Source organism: Euprymna scolopes, chromosome 46 (genome assembly GCF_053919585.1).
Source record: "Euprymna scolopes isolate OS-2025 chromosome 46, ASM5391958v1, whole genome shotgun sequence".
NCBI lineage: Eukaryota > Metazoa > Mollusca > Cephalopoda > Sepiida > Sepiolidae > Euprymna > Euprymna scolopes.
In genome coordinates this window covers 14,320,112-14,343,832 of record NC_136527.1, presented here as the reverse complement: position 1 = coordinate 14,343,832, position 23,721 = coordinate 14,320,112, and the positions used below count along the sequence as shown (strand labels likewise).

Sequence of the window (23,721 nt, the reverse complement as noted above, 5' to 3'; positions counted from 1 at the left end):
AGAAGGATCCGACCATTTTTCCAGCGGCCTTGGCAACAGATTTAATGTACGTATTCTATTTAAGATCAGGAGTAAAGGTCAAGCCCAGAAGCCTGTCAAAACTTGAAGCCTCCCCAAGACGAGAGCCATTCATTTTAATTGGTGCCAGATGGGGATCAGAACGTTGATGATGTAAAGATAGAAGCTTGGTTTTAGATGCATTAAAAGTAACCAGCCACTCCTTTCCCCATTGTACAATTTGTTTTACTTTTTGGGAGAGAAAAAAAAAGTTAAATTCTCCGCTGTCTTAGTAATTAAAAACTAAAACAAATTCTCAAAATGAAAAGAAATGTTAGATTCTCCGCTCAAATACCAGTATAACAAATGGGAGAGGAAAAAAAAATAAATTCGCTACTGTGTTGGTAATTAAAAACTAAAACAAATCATTTTTTACTTGTAAACTGGTTTATTAATTGCAGAAAACAAAAACAAACGGAGAAAAAAGGAGCTCAAAATGAAAGAAAAATAAAACTATTTTTACAATTGTAGCCATTAGTATTATAAGATTTGTGTGGATCATCACAAGACTTTCTAGGTGGCCTTCTTGGGTCTGGAAAAGCCAGCATGCTTGGTCTCTGGGTCATAGCAGTAGATCCAGTTTTCATCACAGGTCACCAGATCACGAACTGTGGGAATTGATCAGCTCGACCATCTCCCTTCTGTCATGACGTCTTTCATTCTGATCTTGTTTGAGCATCCTTGGTCCATACTTCGTGCAAATCTTCCGCATCTTCAGTTCCTTGTGAATAATTGTGTACAATTTGCACACTGATATAAAACTGCACTTATTGTGTCTATAGACACACGATGGTCTAAATAAAGAATTTCATGGATAATCAACTCTGTAGTTCTTACTTTCTTACTCCTCCTACACCCCTCATTATTCTTTACAGACTCTTTGCTTTCCTTGAATCTCTTATGCCACTCAAAAACTAATGCTCGATTCATGCAAGATGGTCCAAAAGCAGGCTGAAGCATTCTATATGTTTCTGTGTAATTTTTCTAAGTTTAAAACAGAATTTTATTGCATAAATTGTCCTCACGTCCAGATTGCATTTTTGAAATTCACCAACTGTAACAATCAAGCTTTAGTAGAGTGTATTCCAATTCCTACTGTATCTGTTCATTCGAACCTGAAATCATAAAAATTGGTCAGTCATCTCATAAGATGTATAGCAATAACATACTGAATTTTTAAGAGTCTACGACAATTTTAAATGCATGTACAAAAATGTCTGGAAACTTATTGAAGGCGCCTCGTACTTGTCAGGAAATTTTTGCTTGATGAATCCGAGGTAAACAAAGAAGTGCAGAGTGTCAGAATAACCCTTATTGCTTAGAAATGAGTTTCTGTATAAAAAATAAAACTGTCAATTTACGTGCACCAAACATTGTTATCAGGGCTCCATGGACAAATTTATTTTTTTAAAATGGAACACGTACATCAAATCTGTTTCCAGGGACGCTGAGAAAATGGTTGGATCCTTCTACCGCTCCAGAAGATATCTCACTACTAATGCAATTCTTTATCTGTATAAAAGCCAAGTACATCCAAGGACGGAGTACTACTGCCACATCTGGGCAGGAGCTGCTAAAAACAACCTATCCTGCCTTGACAGAGTACAAAATAGACCGTGGTTTAGTGGGGGATGCCCTTTTCTCTACCCTGCAACCTCTCTCCCACAGAAGAGACGTTGCGAGACGTTGCGAGCCTGTCTTTGTTTTATCGTTATTTCCATGGCAGGTGCTCGTCTGAGCTCCAATCCCTCATCCCTCCCTCGCCAATCTTTCACGAAAAACACCCGTCTAGCTGAAACCACTGTCAATAATTTTCCCCACTCTTTATCTGTGCCTAAATCCAAACATAGATTCCATGAGTAAAGTTTCTTAGAACTGCACGCCAGTGGAACTCTCTGCCGCTTGCCTGTTTCCCACCTGACTACAACTTGGACGTCTTCAAGTCCAACATAAACAAACTCTTGACAAACCGCCCCCTTAAGACACTCTATCAAAACCCCCAATACTAATGATTACTACAATACTATCTCATTGATTACTGTACACGCAATAACCCTTATCCCTGAGTGGCCTTCGGGCCTTGTAAAAAAAAAAAAAATTGACCCTTGACAACTAAATATTTTTTTTTACTAGCCAAATAGAAAAGTGACTAGCCAATGTGATTTTTGGAATATGACATCTTCGTTTCATGACGAGTATGTACATCATTAAAGATTTTTCTGTATTTTTTTTAAATAAGTGTAATTCTAAATATACAACAAATTTTATGTTAATACTTGAACGTATAAACATTCTAATTTCTTCAAATATTTTTTTAAACAGCCTTCGTTAAAAAAAAAAAAAAGTATATTGTTCTTTTTAAACTTTTATTATTTAAATAATTGAACTTTGTTTGTTTTATAAACAAAAAAAGTTGAAAAGATATTTTCCAATCAGTAGTGAGCCTTGGAAGATTGTCAGTGAAAGAAATGCAATCGCCAGAAGATAAGCGTTTCATTATTTATAGTCGCCATTTTGAAGCCAGAACCACTATCAACAATTACCCACACTCGTTATCTATGCCTACCCCTAAACGTAGATTCTATGAACAGGGCTTCTTTCTTAGAACTTCTCGCCTGTGGAACTCTATTCCGTTTTCCTGTTTTCCAGCTGACTACAATATGATTGTCTTCAAGTCCAATGTAAACAAGTTCTTATTGAACCGTCCCCCTAAGTAATCCAAGTTACAAAATTCCTACTAATGTTTACTACGCTAATACCTAGTAACTCTTATCCTTGAGTGGCCTTTGGGCCTTGATAAGTGGTGACCCCCCCATGTAAAAAAAACATGTAAAAAAAAAAACAAAAAACCCACATGATTTTTAGAATATGACATCTTCGTTCTGTAACGAGTATGTACATCATTAAGATTTTTCTCTGTGTGTGTTGTTAAATTTTATGTTGATACTTGAAGGTATAAACATTCTTATTTCTTCAGATATTTTTAAACAGCCTTCGTTAAAAAAAAAAAAAGAGTATATCGTTTTATTAAACTTTTATTGTTTAAATAATTTAACTTTGTTTCGTTTTATTAAAAAACAAAAAAAAAGTTGAAAAGATATTTTTCACTCAGTAGTGAACTTTGGAAGATTGTCGGTGGAAGAAATACAATCGCCAAAAGATAAGCGTTTCATTATTTATAGTCGCCATTTTGAAAAATCACTTGCAAATGCGACTGTTTCACTTGCAATGTGGAACCCTTTACAAAACTCAATCATGTCCTGCAAAGTAACCCCCCCCCCCAAAAAAAAACCCCAATAAATTTCCTCTACAAAACAATCAAACCAAACACTATGAATAAGTATTTGAAGATATAAAGAATTTGAAGCATAAAAACTTTTCCCAGAATTACTGGCTTCGGCATAAAATAAGCTGAAAAACCAAGCAAATTTCAACCTTCATAAGACTGTCAGTTAAAAGTAATTTTACTTTAGCACTTTATCCGTTACGCCTTTACGGGTCTTTGCAAACCATAAGCGGCAGTTTTCTGCAGGTTTTTTATTTTTATTTTTTTAATTTTTTGTTTTACACAGGAATCACCACTTATCAAGGCCTGGAGTCCACTCAAGGATAAGGGTTAATGGTTATACATTAGTCAATGCGATTATAGTGTAGTAAACATCAGTAGTGGGAATTTTGTGAATTGGATTACTTAGGGGGACGGTTCATCAAGAACTTGTTTACATTGGACTTGAAGACAATCAGCTGGAAAGGAGACAATTAGAAGAGAGTTCCATAGGTGTGCAGTTCTTAGAAAGAAGTTTTGTTCATGGAATTTACGTTTAGGTTTAGGCACAGATAAAGAAATAGCAGAAACACTAGAGGATGACCGCCAATCAGTAGTGGAATGGGGACAAAAATGGATGGTCACATTCAATGCTGCCAAGACTAAACTGGTTTCCTTCAATAATTACAAGAAACCTTCTCTACCACCTATAACAATGGCCAACGACTCTTTATCTGAGAGTACATCTTTCAAACTCCTTGGCCTAACGTTCACAGGAAACATGAGTTGGAACAATTACATTGAAGGCATTGCCAGGGCTGCTGCAAGAAAGGTGGGCTCTCTCTACCGTGCTAGAAAACTACTAACACCCGAAAGTATTTTGTACCTCTATAAGGCAACCATTCGCCCATGTATGGAGTATTGCTGTCATATTTGGGCTGGTGCATTGGCTACTAGTCTCTCGCTCCTTGACAAGGTTTAGAAGAGAGTTGCAAATCTGATAGGCCCTGAACTGGCATCTAAGCTTCAGCCTCTGTCCCATCGACGAAACGTTGCATCCCTCTGCCTGTTCTACAAGTATTTTAATGGTGAATGCTCTAACGAACTGCAAGCACTTGTGCCCCCACAACGTGAACACCCTCGCCATGTTCCATGGGCGTTACAGATACGCTGGTGGAAGCCCTCAACAGTTGCTTAACATGGGTGGGAAGGCCGGCCACAAACGCATACGCCAGTGTCTGCTCTGACACTCCATTGCCAAATAGAACTGCAAGTTTCTTCAGCTCCGCGAAGAAGACGTCCACAGTTTATCCTGGCATGAGCTTCCTAGAGGCAAATGTTTCGTAGGCCGTGCAGGGATCCATGCCAAATGCCTTGTATAAAGCATTTTTTATACAGGTAACATCAGCCTTCTCCACGGCACTAAGTTGCTGCTATACACTTAGGGCGCCTCCAGCCAATCTCAGGGGAATCATGGTATGCACCCCCTTTACTTCACAGAGGTTGCAGGTCAGCTCAACCCTTTCGACCCAGTCGACAACAGAAGTGGATCCGAATTCGGGTATCAGTTTTAAATCAAACTTTGCCCTAGCCATAGTTGTCCAGGAAAAGAGACAAAACGAAATAGCCAAAATATCTTATGACCTTCACCTTCACCGAGGTGCACGACTTATATGACCTTCACCGAGGTGCACGACTTGACACAAAAAAAAAAAACAGCTTCTTAATCAACTGCTAACGCACGCGTCACTGTAACGTCCAATGACAACAACAACCTTCTCACTCGACCTGCCTTTTATACCACTCTCTCAATCCCTTCTCTTGCGCATGCGCCTGTAGATTCCTGACAACCTCGAGACTTCCGCTTATAAAAACCCAAGTTTTGTTGTCGCGCATGCCTACACAAGGCACAAACACGTGGGCGTTTGTTTTGTTGGTAAGTACTACAAGGTGGGCTCTCTCTACCGTGCTAGAAAACTACTAACACCCGAAAGTATTTTGTACCTCTATAAGGCAACCATTCGCCCATGTATGAAGTATTGCTGTCACATTTAGGCTGGTGCATCTGCTACTAGTCTCTCGCTCCTTGACAAGGTTCAAAAGAGAGGCGCAAACCTGATAGGCCCTGAACTGGCATCTAAGCTTCAGCCTCTGTCCCATCGACGAAATGTTGCATCCCTCTGCTTGTTTTACAAGTATTTTAATGGTGAATGCTTTAACGAACTGCAAGCACTTGTGCCCCCACGACGTGAACACCCTCGACAGACCCGACAGGCTGCAAAATTCCACCCCCACACTGTAGAGATCCCTAGATGTAAAAGATCTTTCTACTCCAGTAGTTTCTTCCCCAGAACCGCTAGACTTTAGAATTCCATTCCAGGTCCCTGCTTCCCCAACTCTAGTGCAACGTGAACCGACATCTTGCTGCCCAAATCCCTACATAGTACCCCAGTAGTTGTTGCCCCTGATAGTATCCCCCTACACCAAAGTGGCAATGTGCCTTGTTTGGGGTGAAAATGTAATAAAAAAAGAAAAAAATGTGTGGGAAATTATTGATAGTGGTTTTGGCTAGACAAGTGTTTTTCGCGAAAGTTTGGTGAGGGGGGGGCATAGATTGGAGCTCAAACGAGCACTATGGATATATGCTAGCAAAGCCATCTAATTTAAAAGGAAAGTAAAATTAATTTTTATTTTGTTGCAAAAAAGGTTTAAAAAATGATATTTTACTTAGAACGCGAAAAAATGGTCTCTTTAAAGCCATGGTCAAGCCTCGATAAAGGCTTAAAACTTTAAAATTAAACCAAATAATTATACAACATTAAATTTTTGCAAGATGATTAAATGAATGTTCCTGTTTTTCAATTTAATTTTTTTTTTTTACTTTACTTTCCGAGATCATATGAAAATTATCTTACGTTGATGATTATACATTCACGCGTGCAATGGAAATATTAGAATCTTACATATAAAGATTACGTTAAAAATCTAACTGTAAAAAAAGTAGAAATATTTTTTCAATTATTTTATTTTTTTGTGTGAAAGTATTTGGCGCATGTACATTTACAAATAGTTTTATTTTTACCAAGAAAACCATTCCTAAGCAATTAATAAAAATTTGTAGGTATTACAATATAAATTGTACTTGGCCTTTTGGCCAAGATCAAAGTGTAGTATCTGTTCTTCAAATGCTGCACTTCCATTTCTTGTTCTCTTTCGGTGAAGGAGCAGTCCTTTACGACAGACAATTTTTTTATTTTTGTACCTTTTCTCCACCTTTAAAAACGACCCTGGTGTCTAACTCTGCCCCGTGGGGGAGGCATTGAAAATAGGTACAATATAAATTTAATAAGTATGAGTTGTCTATGTTTGTCTTTTTTTTTTTTTTTTAAATGATGAACATTGATTGGTTAAAAATTGCTTTTTAGAAACAAACATTTTTACAGAAAAGTAACATTCTTATGCCAAACTAATTATACTAATAATACAAATACTACTAATATAATAATAATAAAAATAATAATAATAATAAGCATGTTAGTAATACTAATAATTCGTCAAAGAATGTGATCAATTTCTTCAGTTAGAATATCTGTTGGAAGATATTTCGTCAGGGACACCAAATCATCTAACACCGTCTAGAAAACAGGGGAGGTAATGCAAGAAGTGCCTCAGAAAATGCCGGAATGCCAATAAACTTTTTAACAAACATGGCTCCGATAGCTGATACTGCCCCCCCCCCCATTTTTTTTTATTCGACCATATATTGACCAACTTCTACTGTACACTCTTTAACCCTTATCCTTGAGTGGCCTTTGGGCCTTGATTATGTGGTGATGCCTTTGTAAAAAAAAAAAAAAAAAAAAAAAAGTTATGTCGATTTCATTAATACAAATTTTGTTTGCTCTTTTCCTTATGTTCCTGTGAAAATTAATTTTTTTTTTTTTTTTTAGTGTTAGAAGTTACAATTAATTGTTGCATTACCTCCCCTGTTTTCTAGACGGTGTTACATAATTTGGTGTACCTGACGAAATATCTTCCAACAGATATTTTTACTGAAGAAATTGATCACATTCTTTGACAAATTATTAGTTTTACTATTATTATTATTATTATTATTATTATTATTATTATATTAGTAGTAGTATTTGTATTATTAGTATAATTAGTTTGGCATAAGAATGCTACTTTTCTGTAGAAATGTTTGTTTCTAAAAAAAAAAAGCAATTTTTAACCAATCAATGTTCGTAATTAAAAAAAAAAAAAAAAAAAAAATTATAAGACAAAGATAGACAACTCATACTTATTAAATTTATATTGTAATACCTACAAATTTTTATTAATTGCTTAGGAATGGTTTTCTTGGTAAAAATAAAACTATTTGTCAATGTACATGCGCCAAATATCAAGGTGACATTGGTTGAAACGTGAATACCGTTAAAGACAAAACAACGGTCCATCTCAATCCGCACTAAGTATTGCTGTCGTATAAAAATAAAATGGGGGGGGGGGACCAGTATCAGCTATCGGAGCCATGTTTGTTATAAAGTTTATTGGCATTCTGGCATTTTCTGAGGCACTTCTTGCATTACCTCCCCTGTTTTCTAGACGGTGTTAGATGATTTGGTGTCCCTGACGAAATATCTTCCAACAGATATTCTAACTGAAGAAATTGATCACATTCTTTGACAAATTATTAGTATTACTAACATTATTATTATTATTAACATATTATTATTATTATTAGTAGTAGTATAATTAGTTTGGCATAAGAATAGATGATTTGGTGTGCCCGACGAAATATTTTCCAACAGATATTTTTACTGAAGAAATTTATCGCAGCAATAGTAGTAGTAGCATTAGTATTTGTATTATTATAAGTCGTTTAGCATGATAATGATACTTTTCTGTAAAAAAAATATTTACTTTTTAAAAAAGCAAGTTTGAACCAATCAATGTTCACCATTTTATAAAAAAAAAATTATGAAACCAAGGTAGATAACTCAATAACTAATAATTATTAAATTTATATTTGTAATGCCTACATTGTTGCATTACCTCCCCTGTTTTCTAGATGGTGATAGGTGATTTGGTGTCCCTGACAGAAATATCTTCCAACAGATATTTTAACTGAAGAAATTTCTTACATTCGTAGATGAATTATTAGCAGTATTAACATCCTTATCATTATTATTATTAGTAGTAGTATTATTTATATTATGCTTATTAGTAGTAGTACCATTAGTATTTGTGTTATTATTATAAGTTGTTTAGTATAAGAATGATACTTTTCTGTAAAAAAAAAAGTTGCTTTATTTATAAAAAAGCAATATTGACCCAATCAATGGTCACCATTTAAAAAAAAAAAAAAACCCCAAAAAACATGAAACGAAGGTAGATAACTCAACAATAATTCATACTTATTAAATTTATATTGTAATGCCTACAAATTTTCATTTATTGCTTAGAAATGTTTTTCTTTATAAAAACAAAACTATGTGATTTTTGGAATATGATATTCTCCTTTCGTCACGAATACATGCATGATACAGACGGTGATAGATGATTTGGCGTTCCTGACGAAACATCTCCCAACAGATATTTTAACTGAAGAAATTCATCACATTCTTAGACTAATTATTATTATTATTATTATAAGAAGTTTGTTCGCCGCAAACCATATGCATTAAAATATATCACAAAACTAAATAAAAACATATTTTATATTTAAAATTTGATTACTAAAAGATAATACTATCCGCATTGTTTAATAATGAAAAACATGCTGGCATAATCGAAATATAGCATTCTCATATATGAAATGACATGAAAATAACATGAAAATGGATAATCTCATATCACGATAATGCAATATCGAAATCAAATTTGTGAATTTTCCAGTCGCTATGAAAACGTATTGGTCTCAATCTTTTTTTTTCTGTTTATTTTGCCATGCATTACTTTAAATCGATGCCTCCGTTCAGTCTCGATAGACAAAGGATACACCCTGTAGGGGCAGCTGCGCGTGTAATTGTGAAGCAAGGGTTGCGCAATCCTTAACCACACCTCTCCTGAATCGGCACTGTTTGAGTTCAGGGGCAACTGGAAACAATGCCAAGATAAGCGAAGAGCACATACAGCACTTGGTAGTCCCAAATGGTCACCCATTTAGAACTGGCCAGGTTCAACGTTGCTTAACTTCGGTGATCCAGCGGGAACTGGTGTGTCAACATGATTATGCCGTATATAAGTACTTTATGAAGAGAAGCGGGAAGTATCATACCTTTGTCTGTGAAAAACGTTTTATTTCCAAGAATGTTTCACATTTTTTTTTTGCTTAGAAATGTTTTTCTTTATAAAAACAAAACTATTTATCAATTTACGTGTTTTTTGGATATGATATTTACCCAGACAAACGACTTCTTGCTTTGAAAGTGATCCGCACTAAATAGTGCTGTCGAGTGAAATATATATATATATATATTTTTTTTTTCTCGGTGTCAGCTAACGGAGCCATGTTTGTCATGAAGTTTATTGGCATTCCGATATCCCCCCCCCCCGAGACATTTCATTGTTCCATTACCTCCCCTGTTTTCTAGATAGTGTTAGATGATTTGGTGTTCTCGACGAAACATCTTCCAACAAATATTTTAACTGAAGAAATTGATCACATTCTTTGACAAATTATTAGTATTACTAACATATTTATTATTATTATTATTATTATATTAGTAGTATTTGTATTATTAGTATAATTAGTTTGGCATAAGAATGCTACTTTTCTGTAGAAATGTTTGTTTCTAAAAAGCAATTTTTAACCAATCAATGTTCATAATTAAAAAAAAAAAAAAAAAAAAAAATTGTAACACAAAGATAGAGAACTCATACTTATTAAATTTATATTGTAATACCTACAAATTTTTATTTTTTCATTGTTGCATTACCCTCCCCTGTTTTATAGACGGTGTTAGATGATTTGGTGTCCCCCGACGAAACATCTTCCAACAGATTTTTATCAATTTACGTTTTTTTTGGATATGATATTTATCCAGACAAACGACTTCTTGCTATGAAAGTGATCCACACTAAATAGTGCTGTTGAGTGAAATTTTTTTTTTTTTTTGCTCTGTGTTAGCTATCGGAGCCATGTTTGTCATGAAGTTTATTGGCATTCCGGTATCCCCCCACCCTCCCCCGAGACATTTCATTTTTGAATTACCTCCCCTGTTTCCTAGACGGTGTTAAATGATTTGGTGTTCCCGACGAAACATCTTCCAACAGATATTTTAACTGAAAAAAATTTATCACATTCTTAGACGAATTATTATTTGTAGTATGGCGGAATGCCGCAAAAGTATTTATTAGTCAGGACTTTACATTGCGAGTGAAACAGTCACATTTGCAAGTGATTTTTTTTTTTTTTTTCAAAGTGGCGGCTAGAAATAATAAAACGCTTATATTTTGGCGATTGTATTTCTTTCACCAACAATCTTCCAAAACTCTTTATTGAATGAAAAATATCTTTTCAATTTTTTTTTTTTTTCTTTTTTTTAAAGAACAAAGTTAAATTATTTAAACAAGGAAAGTTTAATAGAACAATATAATCTTTAACAAAGGCTGTTTGGAAAAATATCCGAAGAAATTAGAATGTTTATATATCATTATATTATGAACAAGCACAGATGGAAATTGTTGATATAATCCGAAGGGCGTGCAATAAGTAATGCCCCTGACCCACTTCCCAAAGCAGTAGAGCAACGAAACTTGGCACAGTTACTAGTCTTTCTCTACATAGGAATCACCCAGAGTTATGCATTTCTCCCATCGTTTGATGCAGCTCTGGAGACCGTTTTTGTAGAACACCCCAGGTTGGTCCTCCAACCACGACGTGACTTTGGAAATCAAGGTTGCATCATCTGGGAAACGCTTTCCTTTCAAAAACAACTTCATGGCTGGGAAGAGGTGAAAGTCAGAGGGTGCAAGGTTAGGAGAGTAGGGAGGATGGGGAGGATTTCATAACTACATGCCCATGCTTCTGATCTGGCGACATGCGAGTTGTGGCCCGGAGCATTGTCCTGCAAGAGGAGGGTACCTTTGCTGATCTTGTCCCGCCTCTTGATTTTGATAGCTTCCCTTAATTTCCTCAAAAGTGAAGCATAATAAGCTCCTGTAATTGTGGTACCCTTTGCCAGGACATCTGTCATCACTACTCCGTCCTGGTCCCAGAAGACTGAGCATGACCTTGCCAGGGGAGGGCTGCACCCTTGCCTTCTTTGGAGGTAGTGAGTCCAAGTGCTTCCACTGCATTGACTGGGCTTTGGTCTCTGGATCATAGTGATGGACCCAGGTTTCATCCTGTGTAATCAGTCTTTTGAAAAACTTTGACTCATCTTCTTGGCACATCTCCAAATTCATCCTCGAGCACTCAACGCGTTCTGTTCTGAAATGGTGTGAGCAACCTGGGAATCCATCTGGTAAACACCTTATGCATATGCAAATGTCCATGGATTATAGCTTCCACAGACCCTGTATTAGTCTTGACATCTTGGGCTATTTGGCGAATAGTAATGCGCCAATCTTCCAAAATGGCAGCCTCAACTTGACGGACAGATGCCTCATCAATGGCAGAAGGGGGGGGGGGCGACCAGGTTTCCACAGACTTCCGGCCATGTTTGAATTCACAATGCCAGCGTTTTACAAGGTCATATGATGGGGCATTATCACCATAAGTTTCTTTCATTTCATCAAAAGTCTCCTGTGGTGTGCGTCCTTTCAAATACAAAAACCGGATCACTGCTCGACATTCAACAGGCTCCATTTCACACCTGACTCACTTCAAACACCTGTAAAACAGAAACCACAATTAGTTCAGAGCTGTAATTTGCCACATAACCTGTAGAGATATAAATCATCGCACATGCAAAATTTCAGCTAGATCAGACAACTGGAAGTGGGTCAGGGGCATTACTTATTGCACACCCCTTGTAAAGATGTAAACATGACACACAAAATAACGTACACACACTATTCGATTAATTAAAACAGGACCCTCCCCCAACCCTGTCAGTTTACAAAATGTCCCCCTCCTAAATTTTATTTTCTCTAATTTTGTATTTTTTAGATTGCGAGTCAGAAACTCACGATGAGCGCTAAAAGTGATAACGTGCAATCTCTAGCAGCCAAATCAAAAGGCAACCAAAAGACTCGCCGTGCTGTTGTCCGAAAGAAAAAGAAATTTGTTTATACGGACACCAGTGATCTTCCTCACCTCAACACGGATTGCCTGCTGAAAATTTTTGAATATCTATCCATGACGGATCTCCTGACTGTTGAAAAAGGTAAGTTGCGATGTTGGCCTGTCCATCTTGTCAATATAGGGTTTCAGGTGGGAACCAGCCACCAGTGTGACTTCTGTGATGATTTCAAAAAATTTTCGTAACAATATGTACTGAAGGGATGGCGGAAGGGCAGCAGCTAACCTGAAAATTATTCACTGAACGTGTTGGTTTTGAAAAACGTTCGGATATATGTTTATACTAGACTCTTTTTTACGTGCAATGAATATTTTTTTTTTTTTTTTTTTTGGTAGTCACCACTTATCAAGGCCCGGAAGCCACTCTGGGATAAGGGTTATTGTGTGTACAGTAATCAATGAGATCGTATCATAGTAATTGTTAGTATTGGAGATTTGATAAAGTGTCTTGCTTAAGGGGGAGGTTCATCAGGAATTTGTTTGTTGGACTTGAAGACATCCAAGTTGTAGACAGGTGAGAAACAGGCGAACGGAAGAGAGTTCTACTGGCGTGCAGTTCTAAGAAGGAAACTTTGTTCATGGAATCTATGTTTTGATTTAGGCACAGATAAAGAGTGGGGAAAATTATTGACAGTGGATTCAGCTAGACGGGTGTTTCTCGTGAAAGATTGGCGAGGGGGAACCAGAGATTGGAGCTCAGATGAGCACTTGTCATGGAAATAACGATAAAATGATGACGGGCTCGCAACGTCTCTTCTGTGGGAGAGAGGTTGCAGGGAAGAGAAAAGGGCATCCCCCACTAAACCACGAAGTCTATTTTGTACTCTGACAAGGCAGGATAGGCTGTTTTTAGCAGCTCCTGCCGAGATGTGGCAGCAGTACTCCATTCTTGTGTTGATTCATGTATTTTTTTTTTTTTTTTATGAAAGTACTCAATATTCTTAGTATTTTTTTTTTTTACATGGAGTTCACCACTTATCAAGGCCCAATGGCCACTCGGGGATAAGGGTTATTGTGTGTACAGTAATCAATGGGATAGTGTAGCAATAGTATTGGAGAATAGTATAGCAGCTGTATCTAAACCAAACTTCATGTCCACTCAGGCAACGGTTATAAATGCTAGTGTTTAATATATAAAGAGACAACTCAATTTGAACTACAAAGATTAAAATCAAACTTGTAATCGCTCTGATTTACTATTAAAATCATCAAAACTTATAAAATTGATTTTCTATGTAAAAACAAAACTACCTGATCAATTTACTTGACTTTTGGAGTATGAAATTTTCGTTCAGTGACTGGTACATAGATTAAGATTTTTCTGTATTTTTTTTTTTTTTCTTTGTCGTGTGCAAGCGACTCTATAAGTCACTCCGTCGGTCTGTCTGTAACACTTTTGTGCTTGGCCTTTTTGGTTAAGATCAAAAGTCTGTTAATAGATGCTGTTAGCTTTTTAAGCTTTTCTTAGCATTTTGGCCAAGATCAAAGTGTAGTATCATGTTCTTACTACAAGCTGTACTTATGTTTGTAACTTTGTGATATAAAGTGGGGGGATCACTTTTCTGTATTAATTTAATGTAAAATGATCACCCACTTTACAACCAGTTAGTCTCAAAGCCATTCAAGTCATTCTCTAGATAATTCAAGTTGATTTTGAAGGATTCCAGTTATTTTTTAAGCATTCAAGTCATTCTTAAGGTCATTCAATTCATCCTTAAGTTCATTAAAGTCATTCTAAGTCATTTACTTTTTATTTATTTAAGTCATTTCAATCCATTTTTCGGTCATTTTAGTTTATCTTTAAGAATTTCATGTCAATCCTACATTCATGCATTCATTCATTACACTCGACTAATAGCTACCGGCCTTGTTATATTAGCTTGAACTTTGAGCTTGCACCAATTATTTTTTCAATTTGAATTAATTGAATTAATTTGATCTTTGTAAAATACTTTATTTATTCTTTTTTTAATTACATTTTCACCCCAAACAAGGCACGTTGCCACTTTGATGTAGGGGGCTACTATCAGGACATAAGTTGCAGGGGTACGATGTACGGATTTTAGCAGCAAGATGTTTATTCACATTACACTTGAATTTCCGCATGTCAGTACAGTTGGGGAAGCAGGAAACTGGAAGAGAATTCCAAAGTCCTGCAGTTCTGGGGAAGAAGCTATTAGAGTAAAAGGCTTTCTTACATCTAGAGATCTCAACTGTGTAGGGGTGGGACTTCACTGCTTGTCGGGTTTGTCGAGGGTATTTTCGTTGAGGGGGTACAAGGGCTTGTAGTTCGTCAGAGCATCCACCATTAAAATAATTGTAAAAAAGGCAAAGGGATGCAACATTACGTCGGTGGGACAGGGGCTGAAGTTTAGGTGACAGTTCGGCACCTATTAGGTTGGCTACTCTCTTTTGGACCCTGTCCAGGAGCGAGAGACTAGTAGCAGATGCACCAGCCCAAATGTGACAGCAGTACTCCATACATGGGCGAATGGTGGCTTTGTAGAGATACAGAATACTTTGTAAGTAACTTTCTAGCACGATAGAGAGAGCCCACCTTCTTTGCAGCAGCCTTAGCAATAATCTTGATGTATCTATTCCAACTCATATTTCCTGTAAACGTTAAGCCAAGGAGCTTGAACGAAGTGCTCTCAGGTAAAATATCTCTAGCTATAGCGTTGAACGTTTTTGACCCTATTCCACTACAGACTGAAGGTCTTCCTCTAGAGTTTTGGCCATTACCTTAGATATGTGCTCATTAGTTTTCCCCATGTGCCTGCTATAGAGCGTGGTGTTAGTTACAGAGAGTAATGTCCCTAAGGTAAACAAGTTTCTAAAGAACTAGATTTGAAATGGGACAATTGGCAAAACAATCTTCCATGGCCAATGTTAAAATGGAAAAGACCTGCTGCAAATCTAATAAATCGTGGTAACGTTTTGACCGATTTTCCAAAAAGGTGGAAATATTACTTCTCCATTTTATCCTTCCTTTTTAGAGAGCTTGCAACTTATAACCTTTGTGATTTTTTTTTTTTTTTTGAAGAGATCACTTTTATTCTTTAGCGTCAGGTGATTCAGGGTTGCCTGATGAAGTCTGAAACAGCGTTGAACGTTACCATCCATTTTTGACCCCAGACTTTTTTTTTTTTGCTGCTAAAATTTAAATCTCAATAGAATCCTCATAACGAAATGTACCAGGGGAGGATGGGGGAATGAGAGCGAACCTGAAAACTCCAACTATTCACTGAATGTGTTGGTCTTTTTTTTTTTTTTTTTTTAAATTATTTGGTCTAAACTTTCTGCAGATGTGTTTTTTTTCTTACTGTTAAAATTTAATGTTAATATAATGTCCTTTTCAGGTTAACTGTACAAGAAGACAGTTAACAGTATTTTTTATGAATAAAATAAAATATGCATCAAGTGCGCTTGAAACCACATCACAACGTAATATTAGGAAAATAAACAAATATTTTACTTGTTTGAAATTTATCATAAATATATTTCAGAGGTATACTCCATCCTCAGTATGTTGTTTTGTTCCTTTTTTTTTTTCTTTGCCATGTTGTAACGTGCATAGTTAACGCGAGAATGTTTTAATTTGAATTTGGAGAAAGAAATCTGTTTGTACAGAGTCGCGCGTTAGATCTGGCGGTTGTATTTTGAAATGTTTGAACTGTGCGTAGGTAACGTGAGAATAACGCACTTGATGCATATTTTTTTTATTCAAATTAAAACAACGTTTCTATTGAACTCTCATTCTTGACGTTATTCTCATGTTAACTCTGCACAGTTACAACATGGCAAGGAAGAAAAGGAAAAAAAACCAACACACTGAAGATGGAGTATACCTCTGAAATATATTTGGTCCTTTTTGATTGAATAGTCAGCTACTTCTCTCCGACATACAGATCAGGCAATTTCTACTGACAATGACTTCCCATCAATATCGTCTCACGCACTCAAGGACTTTGTCCTTGACTCCCTCCGGTCAGGTTCAAAATCTTGGTAGACAAAACAATTAGCTACCTCTAATAATTCTGCTGCATCAAAAATATTATTTCCCAAAATATGATTCATATTTTCGTCTTTGCTTTCCGTCACAAGGGAAACATACTTCGGTGGCTCTACCATTTTCTCTTCCGACTAGCAGGATTATACGATGTTTTCCATAAAATAAAAAGGCTTCAATTCCTCCTTCGCTTGGAGCAATTTTCAACCATAGCTCCAATTTAGCTATCTGCAGCCCTCTCTTGGGTTAATCTTTTCTTACCGTGGCTGGTTGGGTCACATTATTCAGCGAACGAATTTGTTTTCCAATAATCGATAATCAAACTCTTCTTTTTCTTTTCACATCTTATTTATTTAAAAAACAAAAAAATGATTAAAATGAGTTAAATAATGATTTAGTTTGGATTCCAACCGGTTGACATGGTGACTAACAGCAAAAAAAATTTTCGAAAAAGAAAAAAAAAAAATTTTCGAAAAAGAAAAAAAAAAAATTTTCGAAAAAGAAAAAAAAAAAATTTTCGAAAAAAAAAAAAAAAATTTTAAAGCGAAAAAAGAAAAAAAAAAAATGTTCATACCCCCTTAAAGAATTCCAATACGTATGATGAATACTTTGCAGTACAAATGTGAGAGCTTAGTTTTAGTCATTAGAAATATCTGGATAAAATATTAACCACCCTTTACAGATTCAAATTTAATCCCCCTCCTTCCATGAGTGCTTTGGTCTACTTGTGAATTAACTTAGTTCTATGAGCGACTTGGATTAGATTGCCACAAATTATTTTTTTTCTTCTGTTAACTATTATGTTGACATTAAATTTGAATCTGTAAATGAAGCTCTCACATTTGTACTGCAAAGTATTCATCATACATATTGGAATTATTTAAGGGGGTATGAACATTTTTTTTTTTTTTCTTTTTTCGTTTTCGAAAAATTTTTTTTTCTTTTTTTGTTTTCGAAAATTTTTTTTTTTCATTTTTGAAAATTTTTTTTTTCATTTTTGAAAATTTTTTTTTTTCTTTTTCGAAAATTTTTTTTTTTCTTTTTTCGTTTTCGAAAATTTTTTTTTCTTTTTTCGTTTTCGAAAATTTTTTTTTTTCGTTTTCGAAAATTTTTTTTTTTCGTTTTCGAAAATTTTTTTTTTCTTTTTTCGTTTTCGAAAATTTTTTTTTTCTTTTTTCGTTTTCGAAAATTTTTTTTTTCTTTTTTCGTTTTCGAAAATTTTTTTTTTCTTTTTTCGTTTTCGAAAATTTTTTTTTTCTTTTTTCGTTTTCGAAAATTTTTTTTTTCTTTTTTCGTTTTCGAAAATTTTTTTTTTCTTTTTTCGTTTTCGAAAATTTTTTTTTTCTTTTTTCGTTTTCGAAAATTTTTTTTTTCTTTTTTCGTTTTCGAAAATTTTTTTTTTCTTTTTTCGTTTTCGAAAATTTTTTTTTTCTTTTTTGAATTAAAAAAAAAAAATTTATGAACTTTTTTTTGTATTCAAATTTTATTTTATTTAAAAATAAAATTTTAGCAAGTTATTAAATAATTTAGTTTGCGTTCCAACGAAAGAAACTGCAGTCAGCTCTGCCACACAAGACTACATGAACTGCCTTCGTCTATAGATGACGTGCCATGCTGGGGAGCATGGTGGATTGACTTCGCTTTATGATGCACTAATGTTAGACTTTTTCATGTTGTGTCGAAACAAACTGCACATGTAGCTTCTGTGGATTTCTCAACAACAGGGTTTGTACAGACTTGAAAACTTTTTGCTTGAAAAAGTTTTATTTCAAGGATTTTTCAAGTTAATACTTGAAAAATCCTTGAAAATATGGAAACTGTCTTGAAAATTGTATTCTATATGTCCAATAAAAATTTGTGTTGAAAGATTAAAAATAAAATGTAAATACTATTAAACTAGTTTTTAAATCTTATTAAAAATACAAAGTATTTTTTAAATATTGAAAATAAAATCGAAATACATTGTTCTGAAATTGCATCGTTTTATTGTGGATACAAGAGTTACATTCCTTTTTCACAAAACTACCTCGAGTAGTTTTGTGATAAAGATTCAAATCTCTTGTCTATTTTTGTTCTCGTTTATAATTTAATTTTTTTTTGGTTGGGAGCACATAAGGAAAATTACCCCCCCCCCCCCCTCTCTAAAAAATAGTTTCTTTGTGGGGATGGGACTCTCCAATTGTGATAATTGAAAATTAGGCCAGCCGAGCCAAGAAAACAAAATGAACAAGACGGCAACCATCTTGGTTGGAAATTTAAATGCCGTAAAGAGTTAATATTTGAAATGAAATAAAAAAAACATTTTAGATTATTTAAAAACAGCAAAAAGTGATGCAAGTGGGTTTCAAAGTAACTTTATTGGCTGCTGCGCGAGAAGCGTTATGCATAAAAACTATTCTAAAGACTGTTTTAGGACCAGAATTAACTAAAACTCCCGTAGTAATTGTGATGATCAAGCCAGCATAGTCTTAGTACAGAACACGGTAACTCACCAAAGATCTAAGCATATAGATATTAAATATCAGTTCATGAGAAATGAAATAAAAACGGAATCCATTATTATAAATACATAGCATCAGAACAAAATATCGCCGATATATTTACAAAAACGGCGGCAAAAATAAAATTGAAACATTTGCCTCTTAAACTTGTCGGAATTTGACTTTAAATAACTTTTCACAAGCCGAGATGCATATTGAGAAAGGGAAAGTTGTTCTGAGCAAGACGTTAAACTGCATCCATTTTGTTTGTATTAACATTTTTAACATACTAATGCATAACAAATGGTTAAACTTTTACTAAAAAAAATTAAATAAAATTTTTTACAAATTAATACTTTTAAATTTTTTTTACAGATATTTTTTTTAAAGATATTTTTTTTAAAGATATTTTTTTTAAAGATATTTTTTTTAAAGATATTTTTTTTAAAGATATTTTTTTTAAAGATATTTTTTTTAAAGATATTTTTTTTAAAGATATTTTTTTTAAAGATATTTTTTTTAAAGATATTTTTTTAAAGATATTTTTTTAAAGATATTTTTTTTTAAGATATTTTTTTTAAAGATATATTTTTAAAGATATATTTTTAAAGATATTTTTTTAAAGATATTTTTTTTAAAGATATTTTTTTTAAAGATATTTTTTTAAAGATATTTTTTAAAGATATTTTTTTTACAAATATTTTTTTTACAAATATTTTTTTTACAAATATTTTTTTAAAGATATTTTTTTTAAAGATATTTTTTTTTTAAAGATATTTTTTTTTTAAAGATATTTTTTTTTTAAAGATATTTTTTTTTTAAAGATATTTTTTTTTTAAAGATATTTTTTTTTTAAAGATATTTTTTTTTTAAAGATATTTTTTTTTTAAAGATATTTTTTTTTTAAAGATATTTTTTTTTTAAAGATATTTTTTTTTTAAAGATATTTTTTTTTTAAAGATATTTTTTTTTTAAAGATATTTTTTTTTTAAAGATATTTTTTTTTTAAAGATATTTTTTTTTTAAAGATATTTTTTTTTTAAAGATATTTTTTTTTTAAAGATATTTTTTTTTTAAAGATATTTTTTTTTTAAAGATATTTTTTTTTTAAAGATATTTTTTTTTTAAAGATATTTTTTTTTTTAAAGATATTTTTTTTTTAAAGATATTTTTTTTTAAAGATATTTTTTTTTAAAGATATTTTTTTTTTAAAGATATTTTTTTTTTAAAGATATTTTTTTTTTAAAGATATTTTTTTTTTAAAGATATTTTTTTTTTAAAGATATTTTTTTTTTAAAGATATTTTTTTTTTAAAGATATTTTTTTTTAAAGATATTTTTTTTTTACAAATTATTTTTTTACAAATTATTTTTTTACAAATTATTTTTTTACAAATTTTTTTTTTTTTTTTTTTTTTTTTTTTTTACAAATGTTTTACAAAAATTTATTTATTTTTTTTTTTTTACAACTATCTTTTTTTCACTCAATCATGGCTGATGGAATAAGAACATAACCCCCCCCCTCCGGAATAAGTAATTAAAAATTTGTGCAGATTCTCAAGTTCGACAAAATATACCTGAAGAAGGTTGGGGGTTACATCTGCCGAAACATGGAAATAACAAGAGAACAGTAGACAGATTGTTGGTCCTCCGACAAAGGAAGAATTGGACCTAGTAATTCTCTTCCGTTTGTCCGTTCACACTTAATAACCATGCTTTGGATTTTTAATTTTGCATAAACATTAGTCATGGTGAAAGTAAATTTTACACTCCTGGAGGGCGGGGTGGGGGTACTTTTTCCTTTTCTAGTGAATTGTTTTTGTTTTCTAGTTTGCTTACGATGGAAAAAGGTTGCTGTCCGTTCACACTTAATAACCATGACTTGGATTTTCTTTTAAATTTTGCACAAACTTTAGTCATGGTGAGTTGCATGCTGGGCTTGTTTTTTATTTTTTCCTTTTCTAATGAATTTTTTTTTTTTTTTTTTTTTTTTTTTTAGTTTGTTTACGGTGGAAAGAGGTTGTTGAATTGTTATGGCGGACATTCACGGAGTTTGATGGCCAACATTGTGAGTAAAATTTTGTGAATATTTGAAAGAGATGCGCAGACCTTTTTACTTTCTTTTTCAATATGAGCAATCCTTCCAGAGATGTTGTTAGAGGCTTTTCCTAAACCGCTTTGGAAACTCTTGTGGATTAAAGTGTCCCAAAGTAGGCATTACTCTTTGACAATTTAATAAAGGTATGGGGTGGGGTATCGGAATGATACAATGCATGTGTAATGTCATTTGTAGGGGGCAACTTGGGTGGGGAGTTGGGCAGCACAAATTTATTTTAAAATCTATTTTATGTTTATAATTTTATATATACCTAGCGGGACCTGTAGAAATTCCACAGGGGACTCATTCATATGTAATATATTGATGTTGGCATTCTGCAGATGTTTAGCTTAAATGGAGATGCTCTGATATTATTGTACCTATTTACAATGCCTCCCCACAGGACAGAGTTAGACACCAGGGTCGTTTTTTAACGTGGAGAAAAGGTACAAAAATAAAAAATTGTCTCAGTCGTGAAGGACTGCTCCTCCACCGAAAGAGAACAAGAAATGGAAGTGCAGCATCTGAAGAACAGATACTACACTTTGATCTTGGCCAAACTCTTTTGTTAAAATTGCAAAAGTATTTGTTAGCTAGCAGGGACGCCCGGTGTAGCCTGGTCGTAAAGTATGCTTAAATATATTCTTGCAGATTTTGTATGTATATTATTATAGAGTTAATGTTCTATCGATTTTTATGTTATAAAGTTGTGATTTCAAGAATAAAAAAATGACTTGGGTGCATTAGCTTGAATTGAAACTGAAACCAAAACTTATGAAAAAAAATATATATTGTCAAGGATGAGAGTTCATATTGAAACGTTGTTTTAATTTGAATAAAATAAAATATGCATCAAGTGCGCTTGAAAGCCAAATCACAATGTAATATTATGAAAAAATATTTTACTTTTTTTTTTTTTAAAATTACATTTTCACCCCAAACAAGACATATTGCCACTTTGATGTAGGGAGCTACTATTAGGGACCTAAGTTCCAGGGGTACTATGTAGGGAGTTTAACAGCAACATGTTTGTTCACATTACACTTGAACTTCTGCATGTCAGTACAGTTGATGAAGGCCTGAGGATGAGCTGGCCGAAACATGGTGAAACAATAACAAATATGAAGAGGAGGATAACAGTCCACAAAAATGAATACAGACATTTATTTCCTCATTCGCCTGCCACGCGTGACTTTTTGTTACGACTGTGACGTCTCTCACGTCATGGTTAACAACCTGATGAAGGCCAGAAAAAAATGCGTAATAAATAAATTAATAACTAATTGTATGAGTAACGTCAACAATGTGAGTTCCATATAGAAACGTTGTTTTAATTTGAATAAAATAAAATATGCATCAAGTGTGCTTGAAAGCCAAATTACAACGTAATATTATGAAAATAAACATATTTTACTTGTTTGAAATTTATTACAAATATATTTCGGAATTATACTCCATCTTCAGTGTGTTGTTTTGTTTCATTTTTCCTTTTCTTCTTCTTCCATGTTGTAAAGTTTGAGAAAGAAGTCTTATATCACAAATATATTTCAGAGGTATACTCCATCTTCAGTGTGATGTTTTTTTTCTTCTTCCTTACCATGTTCTTAATTTGGAGAAAGAAAAGTCTGTTTGTAAAGAGCCGCGCATTGTATCTCAGCGGTTGTACTTGGAAATGTTGGAACTGTGCGTAGGCAACAAGACTTGAGTTCCTTCAGCTATAATCGAAACCAAAAATTATGAAGAATTCTTGGTAAAATTATTTATTACAAGAAATGGAAGTTCATAACAAACGACAGTCACTCTGAATTGCTTTTGATATAAGGTGACACGCAAAATAAATAACACCCGCTATCCTATTAATATGTAGATATTATATTTCTTAATCTATCTGTTTTATTATTTCTTGGAAACTACTGGCTTGATCTGGCTTAAATTTTGTATGGACCTTTATTATAAAGTGCAGCAAACTAAGTAGTATGTTATCAGTTCGATGCAGTTATCGATTAGTATTTAATCCAAAAATAAGTTGTGGAACTCGTGTACTAAATACAACCTATACCAAATCAATGAAACCATAGGAAAATAGAAACCAAACAAAAGAATGACCAGAAAGGAAGAAATTATAATAACAAGACTCTGAATAGGTCATACCTCTAAAACACACTCCTACCTACTCAAAAAAAAGAAGCCCCACTCTGCATACCCTGCCAGGAACCATACACCATCAATCATATATTAACAAGATGCGAAGACTTGAAAACAAATCGACTGAATCTATATAAAGAAAAAACTGTAAAGGACATATTCATGTAGACCCAACTACTCTTCTCAAATATCTGAAGATAACAGGGTTACTCAACAAAATTAAAAAAAAAATACCTTATCTAACTATATAAACATAGACAATGAACACCAGATACGTACATAAAACTTATAACTATTGATGTATATGAAAAACGAAGACTATGGCATTAAATGACCACATGAGTTGATATGCCGTAAAATCAATCAATCAATCAATCAAAAATGAGCACAAGTTTCACCATATTCAACCATAAATTTC

General features: G+C 33.5%; 1 protein-coding gene across 6 annotated transcripts in view; it reads left to right on the top strand.

Annotated features, from left to right (window-relative positions):
• The window catches only part of LOC145271101 (uncharacterized), a 177,356-nt gene that overhangs the window by 52,890 nt on the left and 100,745 nt on the right, over window positions 1-23,721 (top strand). For all 6 annotated transcript variants that reach the window (XR_013865692.1, XM_080126643.1, XM_080126646.1 and 3 more), the window contains exons 2-3: window positions 12,441-12,657; window positions 21,060-21,128. Coding sequence is in view for 5 of the 6 variants with exons in the window: in XM_080126643.1 (XP_079982769.1) it covers window positions 12,462-12,657; window positions 21,060-21,128 (265 nt within the window). In the remaining variant the exon portion in view is untranslated. The remainder of the gene's footprint in view (window positions 1-12,440; window positions 12,658-21,059; window positions 21,129-23,721) is intronic.